An 11,878-nucleotide genomic window follows, 5' to 3' on the forward strand; every position below is an offset into this window, starting at 1 on the left:
GATATAAGGAAGAAATTCTTTACAATGAGGGTAGCTAAACTCTGGAACGGGTTGCCCAGAGAGGTGGTGGAGGCCCCATCCCTGGAAACATTCAAGGCCAGGTTGGATGGGGCTCTGAGCAACCTGATCTAGTTAGCGGTGTCCCTGCTCACTGCAGGGGGGTTGGACTAGATGACCTCTAGGGGTCCCTTCCAACCCAAAACATTCTATGATTATATGAGTGTCCCTTCCCTGCTCTTTGCAGAGGTGGCGAGGCGAGGGCTGGGCAGGACACACAAACAGTGGCCCCGTCTGTGTGAGACCCACGGGGTTCCTGGCTTTCTTACGGACCTGTTGATTTAGGTGATTGTACTGCATCATCCCTGGGGTCTCCAAGCTGTTTATTAAGAAGGCTTTGAGGGGGGAGAGGATTACGTGCAATCTAACAAAGCAAAGCAAAGCTCCGTGATGCTGCTTAAGGGGTGTAAGTGTGAGCTCTAGGATTAAGCAAGCCAGGGGAGCGGGCGATGGTTAGGTACCACGCAATGTGCCTGCCTGATAACATACTGTATGGATCAGTTGATTTTTATCCTTAACCTATTGCGCTTGCAGACCCAAGTAAACAAGAAACACAGTCCCCCTTATTGCTGTGTACCTGAGTGGTTAATGGTGGGCTTCTCCACCGTGTTTCAAGCTCCGGCAGCAGCCAGCATGGTGCACCCATCAAAGGCTGCAATGGCTCAGGTCACAGCAGGGACAGCCCTGTGGCCCTGGTGCGTATGGAGATCATTTCCCAGCCTTGTTTACTCCTGCAGGCCTGGGTCGACAGCTTTGCAGCTCCTGAGACTGCTGGCAAAACCTCCAGGTGGAGCGGTCTCCTGGACCAGCTCACTTTCCCACAGCGAGGACATGAAGTGGTTTGATTTTTAACTACTTAAAACAAAAGGAGTTGGCTGTTTGGTTTCTGTTAACCTTTTCCTTCTAATGTAACTATTCCAGTAAGATAAAACATCAGGAAAAAAAAGGGCTACTTACAAAGTAGCCTTTATTCTTTTTCTAATTGACTAACATACTAATGAATTAATACAACTCTGCTGAAAATGTTTTCTGAAGTACTTTCAGCCCACATGTCATGGGTTTGTTAAAAATAAATAAAAGTTCTGGAGAAGCAAATACTGTGAAAACTGTGTCCCTAGATACTTTTTTAAAAATAAAATCTGTCCCAGAAATTTCTGTAAATGTCTTTGTAGGATTGTACCTGAGAGCCAGAGAGAGTAGATGGTTGGAACCAGCCGTGGAAGAGCTGTGCCAGGCTGGGTGGAATGTAGGTTTAAACAGTAGAGATTCGTCAGGGCTTTTTTTTATTACTGTTTCTGGTTTAGCTATTTAGAGTGGTGTCAATAGTTTCTCAGATGATAAAGGCTATAATTGTAGTGTGACAAGCACAGCCATACTTGCCTCAAAGAAATATGAAATGTTGTTTCCTTCCCTCCAGAAATTATTTTCAAGTAATTACAGAGATTTTATGACAGTGTCTCTTCCTTTTATGAGCCTTTTTATGCGGTTCTGTGGTATTTCTTTGTAAGCATTAAGGTCAGATGCCTATTCTTCTAACATGTTGTTACACCATTATGAAAAATGCAAACATTTGGGAATTTATCATCCATAAAATAATGTAAATCTGTGAAGTGATGCCAAATAAGCAAAGCTCAGCTGAAACACTTGTGCTTGACTTTGGATATGCCAGTTAAAGGAAGAGGTGCACCATGTGGAGAGAGTCCAAAGGTGAGTGACAAAAATGATGAAGACCCCAGCTCTGAGGAACCTGAAGGAGCTGGAGCTGGTTCATGTAGAGGCTGAAGTGTAGAACCCTGGGAGGATGGCTGCAAAGGGAGCGTGCCCGCGGCGGGTAGGACGGGCTGACATCTACCAGGGAGACCTGGCGTAGGCAATGGGAAGGAGTTGCTTGCTGCCAGTTAGCTAAGCACTGAAATAGGTGGCCCCAGGAGGGCTGCGGTTGCCATCCTCGAAGGGGCAGAGTAGACAGAGAATAGGGGTGGTACAAGCCTTGAGGTTAGGGAATGGGCCAGATGACCTACAGATCATGTTTGCAGTGAAAGCTGGGATTTATTAATTCTTAATGACCTGACTCCCAAGGCTGTGGCTTTGGGAGAAAAAGCCAAGTATGATCAAACCCACAGTCACCTGATGGGCTTGGAAACAGTGGAAAAATCCCATCTGGTGAGTTAGAAACTGCCTACATGGACATGAGCAGAACTTCTGCTCCCTCGGAGGTGTGCCTTATTGCCCTCGAGTTGGCCGGGAGAGAGGAAAAGGAATAAAGTAGCAGAGCAACACGTGATTTACTCTTCCTCCACGCCCTGCAGCCTCCGGCCATTTGTGGTGTCTGTTGAAACACTAAGTGATCTGCACCCATACTGTTTGAATAGCAAATATCCGTGCAGCGTAAAGCAAAGTGCACCCATATTAGAAAATGAGCAGCCTGTGGTATTTTATAGCATAACACGCAGCAATAACACTTGCAGGTTGCTGCTCTGTCCTTTTCCGATTGCTTTACAAAGGCTGGCTGCTTATCCGCAGTCTCATTTAGGGCAGGAAGAAATTAGGAAAAGAAGAATGGAAATAAAAAACAAGCAAGCAATTTGGTAGTTTGTATGCATATTTTGCTTGTAGCATGCTGAGTCAACTGTTTACCTGTTAGTAGGAAAGCAGTTAAAATAAAATATTGTCTCGGTTAGGTTAATACCACATGAGGAGCTGTAGGATGGGGAAGAAAGTAGGGCAGCTTGTTTTGGAACTTGTGCTGAAGAACAAATAAAAACCCCCAATGTACACATTCGGTTACCATATGTCGCGCTTATCATAAAAGGCATCTCGGTGTTATTTCTTTGCAGGGATGCTTGAACTCCACGGAGGCAGACTTCCCTGCTGAAGAAAGCGCATGCCAGAGGTGCTGGGGTTGCTGGTGGTGAGACGAGCTTTCGTGCCTGTTGAGGCAGCTAAGGCGGGCGGCGAGCTCGCTCCTTCCCGTGCTTGCCTGTTTGATTGACGTTGGCTTCCCAATTGCTGTGACTGTGCCTGAAGAAAAACGAAGGAGCATAATTTTACTGAGAGAATTTTCCTGGCAGGGGAAGGCATGCAGCGCGGAGAAACGTGCCAGCGAAGAGCCTGGAAGTGCAAGTCCAGGTGCTAACGCAACTTCCACCCAAGCCATGCTGTTGTGAAGTCCTTTTCCTCCAGCCGTGTCTTGCTCAGCGCACCAGGGCAGGCTGCACGGGGGCTGCCCATGGCATTGTGGCAGTCTGGGCTGGATTAGTTCCTGGTGTGTCATTGCTTCAGCAGAACTGAAGAAGATTGCAGGGAAGATGTTGGACTTGAGCTTCCTGACCGAGGAGGAGTATGAGAAGCTGATGAAGGTTCTGCAGAGAGATGCAGAGCTGAAGAAGAAGGATGGGGATCGCATCAGGTGAGAGAGCGTGCAGTAACAGCAGGATGTGAGCTTTCCCTGGGGGGATTTTTTTTTCCTTCTTTTAGCGAGGAGTGTGTGTGTGTGCATGTGCGTGTGCGTGCAAGAAGGAGAGATGCAGGCTGCAGCAGTGCTGTCCTTTCTTGCTCAGATCCTGACGGATCTTTTCATTGTACCTTCTGCTTTCTCAGCCATCCTGCTGTCACTGCTGTCCTCTCTGCAGGATCGCAGAGCTGGACTCTCCTTTTGAGTTAATCAGCAGCCCTCAGAGACGCCAAGGGAAATCATCCCTTTCCTGCTCTGGGGAGGAAGATGCTGATTTCTTGGTGTCAGAGGTTCAAGCAGGGGAGTAGCTGCTACCTTGTTTTCCTCACTCGGTAGCACAGAAATCCCCTAGAGTGTTTTAAAATGAGACTTTACATCCCCATTTCTGCTTTGTGTCCCTCCGGTGCTCTTCGAGGTGTGTTTGTGTGCAGCATCCATCGTGCAGGCAGAGAGGCGCAGTTGAGAGGCTACGTGATCTGCCAAAGGTTTGCAGGGAGCCGGTTCAGAGCCAGGAATCGCTCTCTGTTCAGCCCACTTGCCACTGGCCGTCCTGAAGCTCAGGTCTGGTTGATCGGGATTGCTTGTTGCTGCTGTCGCTTTTTAAATGCCAGCCATTAGACCATCTGGGTTGGCAGTATGCACCGGGCTCAGGAAGCTGGCACCAAACTCTCCACGGCAAGAAACGAGTAGTTCAGGGAGCGTGGATGGCGCTGTGCCAGTTTACCCCTGTTAAGGATGTGAGTCTTCGACTTGCTGCTGAGCCAAAAAAAGTAAGCCCCATGTAGGAGGGATGCTCAAGGCTTGAAGGGGGAGTGGGTAGCTCTGCAGCAGGCTCCGGGGAGCGTACGTGCCCTCTGTTCGGGGGTGAGAGCTGGGAAACTGAGAACTGGTGGTGGCATGCAAGCAAATGGAGCTGGAGGTGTATGTGTCTGCATGCTCTTGTATCTCCCCTGAATTGAAACAAGGTTTCAAAAAGCTTTTATCTTTTTTTTTTTCTTTTTTCTTTTTCTGAAATGCAGTCAAATTTCTGCTGTGCAGCAGGGAAAAGAGTGTTTGGGTTATTTCTGTTTTGTTTCCCTTCTTTTTGGAAGCTGTTGCACAGGCGGCTTTCGTTTGGGAGTGAAGTGAGTTAGATCCTGACCGGGGTGGTGCCAAGTGCCCCTTGCTGTCAGTATGGCTACATGCAGCAAGACCTTTGGTGCAAGTGTGGATGTGTTTGGCCCCAACACAACCTGCCTGCTGGGTGGCATGAAGTCAATGGCATTACACTGGTCTGGTGTCAACAAGATTAAAATATGTCTCTACATCTTCTCTGGCCCAGCACCTCAAGACCCTCACGGGGGCAGATGCAGCCCCAATCTAGGTGGGAGCTGTGCAGCTGGCCCCCCCAGTGCTGCCTGCAGAGGCTTGAGCCCGGTTACCTGATACCTGCTCCCTCCTGGCCTTTAGGCAGCCAGATGTGACCCTGATCTATGGTTATCTGGGGGTTTGCCCCCTCTTCTTGCTGGGAACTGGACCGAGGTGGGAGTTTGCACTGGCCTCTCCAGTCTCACAGGGACCCGGAGTTGTGGGAGGCAGTGCCAGCAGAAAGGCAGCTAATTCAGCAAACCGTGGTGTTAAAACAAAATAAGCGGAGGAGGGTTAAAAGTACAGGCTAGCAAACAGTGCTCTGACGGGTTTAAGTGCCAAAAACCAGCCCTGGGTGTGCCTGAGCGAGTTACGGTAGGAGAAGCTGTGCTCAGGAAGGAGAGCTAACTGTTTGAGTGCCAAAATTGGCATGGCAGGAGGAGCAGGGAGAGGAGCAGTGTCTGGGGAGAATGCTGCAGGGACAGGTTGCTCCCCTAAATAACGTGACTTATTTCCATGGTTTGCATCACATTTGATCCAAAAGGCTTTGCTGCTCATAAAGAGATTAATACACAAATAAAACGGAGAAGTGCAAGACCTGCAAACAGCTCCACCCCTTCGTAACCTTCGGGGCTGCAAAGCAAATGGCCAAATCTCCTTGCCAGGTGACTCTGATGTGGATTTGTAAAATCTGGAAGGGGTGAAGGCCTGTGTTTGCAAGGTGCTGTTCACATTCCAGTTCAAGAATAAATCAGCTTTTGTTTTAATACTGGTTTGGCCCATGTGATTGCAGAGAATAATCTCTGGATCCTTCATAGTATCAGAAGGTGAACTGTACGGACAATTGTTATGAAGGTAGCCCAGGGGAAGTCAAAACCTTGGAGATCTTTTTGGTGTATAATGTTCTCATTGACTTTCAGGCGGATACAAGGCTCCATCAAGGATGAAAAGAAGAAGAAGTTTGTGACAGGTGAATGGTTTTCGGAAGTCAAGGCAAAACGGTTTCAGGAAGACTTAGAGGGGCCAGATCTACTTCGGGCATCAATTAGAAGGAAAAAAGGCAAACTAGAAAGTAAGTACGTTAGTGTGCATTGTAAGAAAACAAACTGATATACCAGAAAAGTGGTCAAGTATGGGGGTGTCTGTGTACTGGGAGCCTGTTGGGGACCAGCCTTTGTGTTGTGATAAAGGGATTCTCAGCTAACCTTTCAGTACTAGAAGAAAATACCTGGTTATCAAAATCAGGGTCCAAAGAAAAATTTACAGTGTGGCAGAGGACTAAGGCAAAAGCTGTTTGCCAGCTACATGCAGTAAATGCCTTTTCATCACTTCACCTTCTTTCTTCCAAAACGTCTGTTTGTCACTGGTATAATTTCTAGTCATAGAAGCAACACAGGACAGAGGTGATGTAGGGCAATTTCTGACATCAAACTGATATGTGTGCGTTGAACAGCCTCCCAATTCCTAGAGTGGCCTGACAAAAACAGACAGACGGCTGCTTTTGCAGGCCTCCAGGGTGGTGGGATTCATCGCGTCCCTGCAAAGGCTGGGGGTGCCTCTCTTCTCCTGGCAAGTATTTGCCCACCGTGAGAGGGAAATGATGGTCCGTGCCTGGCTTTTTACATGGGAGTAATTCCAAGGCACAATGTGGTTTTCAAAGTAAAATGGGCTTTGGGGCCAAGTCTGAATGGTACCCAGGCTGCTGTGCCATAGCAAGGCTATGTCCGGGACCATGGGCGAATTCGAAGCAGATGTACAGAGTGTTGTTTGACATGCAGATGAACTCTCATGGTGGTATGTAAAACAGATCAAATCAGATTTGTCAGCTCAAGGCAGAGAAGAGAAGAGATCAGCCCCATGTGAAACAAGCAGGACTGTGCTTTGAGTCCAAATGTAACCAGCCTGGAGCTGGCACTTTGTGCTGAACATTTGTGCAAAGCAGAACTGGGGATGATTCACATCCAGTCCTCAACGTGAAGACAGGCCAACCGACTCCGCAGCAGGACTGTGGGACTGCAGCCCAGTCTCGCACAACCTCCTTGATTATTTGCCAGGGTGGGTAATCACAGATACTCAGACGTGGCTGGTGGGTTACTGGCTGGTGCCACCCTGGGGAAGCCATAGCCCTGATAGACAGCTCTAAGCAAAGTCTACCACGCTCCCTAGTATAAGGACCCTATAACTGGGCTCTGTTCTTTTGCAATAAAGGCTACTCATTGATAAAGGGTTATCTTCCATCTGTCCAAAACTCAAATGTCATCTTGCCCAGGTTTCAGCTGGGATAGAGTTAATTTTTTTTTTCTTCCTAGTGGTTGGCATAGCACTGTGTTTCGGATTTAGTATGAGAATAATGATGATAACACGCTGATGGTTTAGTTGTTGCTAAGTAGTGCTTACACTGGTCAAGGACTTCTCAGCTTCTCATGCCCTGCAGTGAGAAGCCGGGAGGAGGCACAGCCAGGACAGCTGGCCCCAACTGGCCCACGGGCTATTCCATACCATATGACATCGTGCCCATTGTAGAAACTGGGGGGAGTTGGCTGGGGAGAAACCACTGCTCGGGCACTGGCTGGGCATCGGTCAGTGGGTGTTGAGCAATTGCATTGTGCATCTGTATATTCTTTTAAAATTGTTACTATTTTCCCTTCTTTTTCTGTCCAATTAATTGTCTTTACCTTAACCCACCAATTTGACTTTTCTTTTTTTTTTCTTTTTCTTTTTTCCGATTCTCTCCCCCATCCCACTGGGGAGGGGGGAGTACCCCAACGGCTGTGTGGTGTTTAGCTGCCCACTGGGTTCAACCACAACACATCTCCACCAGCTCAGCCCTCTTTCCTGCTAAAAAAAATGCTGTGGGGCAGCAGCAATATGGATCACTCCTTTGCTTGGTGGGCCTCGTTGGCCAGGATATCTCTGTAGCTTTAATTGCCTGGGCTTAGTATACCCCTCTTAGCTCTGCATTACTTAGGCACATTCTCAAAGCTAAACGCTGGCTAAGGACTTCACTAACTGAGAGCCTCATTAAGTTTTTGCTTTTTACGTATCCTCGACAGCTCTTGTAACTTAGCATAGATTCATTGGAGCTTCTGATGCAGAACTGGCCCATCATATTTCATATGAAGTTGCTTTTATGCTTGGTATTAAGGATTCATGATGTCATTAAATTTACTATTCTATCATCCCTCCAGAATACTAACATATATAAAACCTTTTCCAGCTCGACAGAGTTGCTTGCCCATTTCCGCAGAGCATGTTCTGCTTTTTGAGGATGTGCATTTGTGCACTTTGCATGAAGAGACAGACACTTCAGCAGCCCTTCTGCCGGGGCCCAGGTCAGACAGATGCTCTCTCATCTGCAGCCCAGCTAGCAGCCAGCAATGAACTGGATTCGTCTCCCTTTTGCCTTGCTGGGGGCATTAGCGCCCTTAGCTTGCAGTCCATTACAGAAAAGCAAGATTTGAAGTACTGTTGGGTTTAGATTTACCTTTTACTGCTGATGTGCACATATGAGTTGTGGTCTCAGGTTATCATCTAAAATAATCTCCTTGTTAATATAGCGGTAGTATGCAAGTTGTCTTTGCGTGTGCTTTACTTGACTAATGCTGTTTTAAGAAGGAAGAAGCAAATGTTATTAAATTACTAAAGTAATTATGTTTAGATTTAGCCCCCTTTATTTCTTTTTCAAGTTTTTTTTCTTCCCTTTCTTTCTCTTTTTCTATTCTCAGACTTATTTTGGTAAAGCACAGGTATAACGTGACTTTATTCCTTCCTCTTACTTTTCCCACAGCTCGGGTTGAGGATCAAGATTCTGCAGCTAATATTTTCACCTTGCTGTTGCCTATCGCATGCTCGGCTCCTGCAGTGGTTACTGGATAGATTGCCTCCCTTCACATGTGAGGGCAAGCACTTCTCTCACTGACTCGTCAGCAAGAGTATTGCACCGGTGAGAGCAGCGCTTGGCCCATCAGGGAACAAGGCTGAGGCCCCTTTACAAACGGTTTGGCCATGCAGCTCACGTTCAGTCTGCAGTAGATGAGATAAGGGCCTTTGCTTGCCACCTTGCCACCTTTTTTTCTTCTCCTGGAAAGATCAGAGTCGTTCACCTTCTGTCAGCTTTCAAGGTGATGAAGGGGTGTGTGTTCATTTAGCCAAACCGATGTAACATGTTCATGGCTCCAGGGCTGTTAATCCTGATTTAAGTTTTTGATGACTGTGTTAGGGAGTGAAATGAGGAAATTCCTGCATGGAAGGGCCCCGCTGAGATAATTGCTGGCGTTCCCTTTGCATGGCAAATGGGCTGAGGAAGGGTGGAAATTTGTGCCCGCACAGGAAAATGCCCAGTGACCTTTTCTGGAGGAGGGTTTTAACCTCCAGAAGGGAGGGTTGCATGGATCCCTAAGGGTCTTCACAGATGGTATTGATCATAATAGAAAACACTAGTAATCGGCAGTAATATAAATCTATAAAATAGATAGATACCCTATATTTAAACTACAGCCTGCAGAGCAGCACAGATGGATGAATTCGGTGCTAACTTCTTGAGCTTGTGTGCAATGAATGAGAGCTAAAAATCATCTAAGAAAGAGACCATTTTATCCACCCGCCGAGGCAAGTCATCCCCAATGGCACACTTAGCCATGCTTTCCCCAAGAGTTGGGTGTCTTTGTCACAGCAGGAGTGGTTGTACACATATGTATATGAAAATGTGTGGACAAGTTAAACTGGTCAGGCCATTACTAATTTCTGTTGGAATTTGCTTCTTGTTCTGTCTCATCCTAAAGTTAGCAAGGGCATTTTGCTTGTCATGATGCATTATCATGTACTAACAACCTATTTGTTTGTGGTTATAGAAGCCAGGCATAGCTGTGTCAGTGGCTGAGCCGTTTTGAAGGGCAGTGATATGGGTGGGAGGAAGCGAACCCTCCTGCTGCCTCTGCCAGCCAGGAGTGGGGAGCTCTGTCTGAGGGAAAAGTGTCAGTGAAAAGCAAATATGATGCAATGCCTTTGGAAGTGGAAGTGAGGTGAGAAATTAATGCAGTCATCAGTTGTCACGGTCTTTTCAACCATGACAGGCAGAAGGAAAACGTGGGAGCTCTGTGTTTGGTTTCTCTAATTCCAGAGCAGCTACCTGCTGCTGGCATCTCCCTCCCTTGGGTCTGGGGCAGAAGAGGAGGACCTGGCTCACTGAATAAATAAACGCTCCTGAACGTCCCTTCCCATGCCTGCACATGATGTGGCCTGCACGTGCCACCAGCCATGTCACAGCTTGTGTCTCCGAAAATGATGTTCAGTGATGCTTTTTGCACATCAACGTTTACATGGACAAAACACAGTCCCTCTCTCAGAAACGTGCTCTCTAAAACTGGCTCGTCCTTGCACAGTCAGACTCCTGTCTTCCAGCAGGCGTGGCTCCCCGAATTCCCACTGCTGCGGAAAGCACGGGACCACCCAGCTGCCATCTTGTGCGGGTGCCAGACGTGTGTTCCTAACACAGACAGCCCTGAGCAACACCTGCCACCATGGTCCCCTGCACCGCAGGGCCAGGCGCTGGGCGGGGAGGGAGAGTTGGGACTGCAGCATTTTTCTCCATGGGGATGCACAGGCGAAGAGGGAATGAAGCTTCATCTTTGGATATCCCTGTTATCCACAGGCTGACTGTGCTGATGCTGGGTGGCGCCACACGGGCAGCACCAGCGTGACATTGATATCACAGCCCATCCCTAGGACTGATCTGCTCTTGGGCTTGAGGCTGTTTTCTAACCAGATAACAAGCAAGGCTATATTATTTAATGTCACATCTGAATCCTTTGAGCCTCTGATTCTATTGCATTGTGTAATGAAATATATCGTAAAGAGATTTGGCAGGTTTTATAACAGGTAGATTTACTGTTTAAAATAGACCTAGCTGCATGTGAATAAACACGTGCAGATCTTGTTGACCAGACTAGTTTTTCATCGCTGTTTGAGAGTTTAATCCTTTTGGTTTTGCAGTAGCCAGAAAGCCTGTTTGGCAGCAAAATGTCTAATGCAACTTTATACCCTGGCAGGCTGCTCTAAAGGTTACCATCTTCTATTGTTTTTTTCTTTAGGGTCTTTGAGAGCTTAGAAGACATAGCTGAGCCTTGTGCCAGTAAAAATAACAGGGATCTTCTCATTAACTATATTGGCCCCCTCCTTTGTTTGCCAAGATCCAATGACTTTGAGTCAAAACAGGAAATGGCTGAATTTAAATCCTGGAAAGGATTAACTTTATTGACAGCCGTGGCAGCGTCCTGCGAAGGTTTCCAGTGATGCGACAGCTCCTGGCGCGAGTCAGGCGTTAGGCAGCTCGCCTTGGCCTCTCGGACCCGCGGGTGCCTTCGCTGCGTGGGGAGCGTGGGCGACACTGCAGCAGGCAGAGCCGGCGTCAGCCATCTCCTGTTAAATCCCCAGGGTTTGTGCTTGGGACTCATTTAACAAGCCTTTTCTTTCCCCAAATAAAACACACCGACCATTACAAGTTTAAATAATGTCATTTACAATTGTCTCTCTATGTTACAGATGAGGCCAACGAGCCCATGCAGGCGGGTCTGGAGAGCAAAGCTGCCCTGCGTCCTGCCTTCCCCGAGCACGCTGCTGGCGCAGGAGAGGAGAGGTAACCGCTGCTGCTCGTGCAATGCTCTGGCTGCTGCTTACTTCTAATGAAAATTGAATGCTACCTATTAAATCCTGGTCTTTAACTGAGTTTCCAAGACTGTATAAGTAATAGGTTATATAGGCTATTTTTAAAATCCTTTTTCCAGGAATTGTCAGAATATCAGTCCTCCCTAATAACTAAGTGCTAATGTGCTTATCCCAGAGAGGTCTTTTCCTGCATGATTTGATAAGGGGTCAGTAAAATGGAAGCTGTCTCTAATGTCAGGATATTCTGTGTAGTTTTTCAAAGTAATTATGGTTTTATTTGTTTAATTTTTGCCATGGAGCAACAGTAACAAAACAAACTGTTGGAGGAAACTGCTCATTTCCTGCTGCTGCCATCCT

The 11,878-nt window shown here is 47.3% G+C and overlaps 1 protein-coding gene across 1 annotated transcript in view; it reads left to right on the top strand.

The window, feature by feature from the left end:
- The window catches only part of LOC104133318 (synaptotagmin-like protein 2), a 30,888-nt gene that overhangs the window by 2,128 nt on the left and 16,882 nt on the right, over nucleotides 1-11,878 (top strand). The window contains exons 2-4 of the mRNA XM_009646709.2: nucleotides 2,895-3,466; nucleotides 5,779-5,930; nucleotides 11,399-11,492. Of these exons, the coding sequence (XP_009645004.1) occupies nucleotides 3,366-3,466; nucleotides 5,779-5,930; nucleotides 11,399-11,492 (347 nt within the window). The 5' untranslated portion in view covers nucleotides 2,895-3,365. The remainder of the gene's footprint in view (nucleotides 1-2,894; nucleotides 3,467-5,778; nucleotides 5,931-11,398; nucleotides 11,493-11,878) is intronic.

The sequence above is a fragment of the Egretta garzetta genome, unplaced genomic scaffold (assembly GCF_000687185.1).
Source record: "Egretta garzetta isolate BGI_Z169 unplaced genomic scaffold, ASM68718v1 scaffold411, whole genome shotgun sequence".
NCBI lineage: Eukaryota > Metazoa > Chordata > Aves > Pelecaniformes > Ardeidae > Egretta > Egretta garzetta.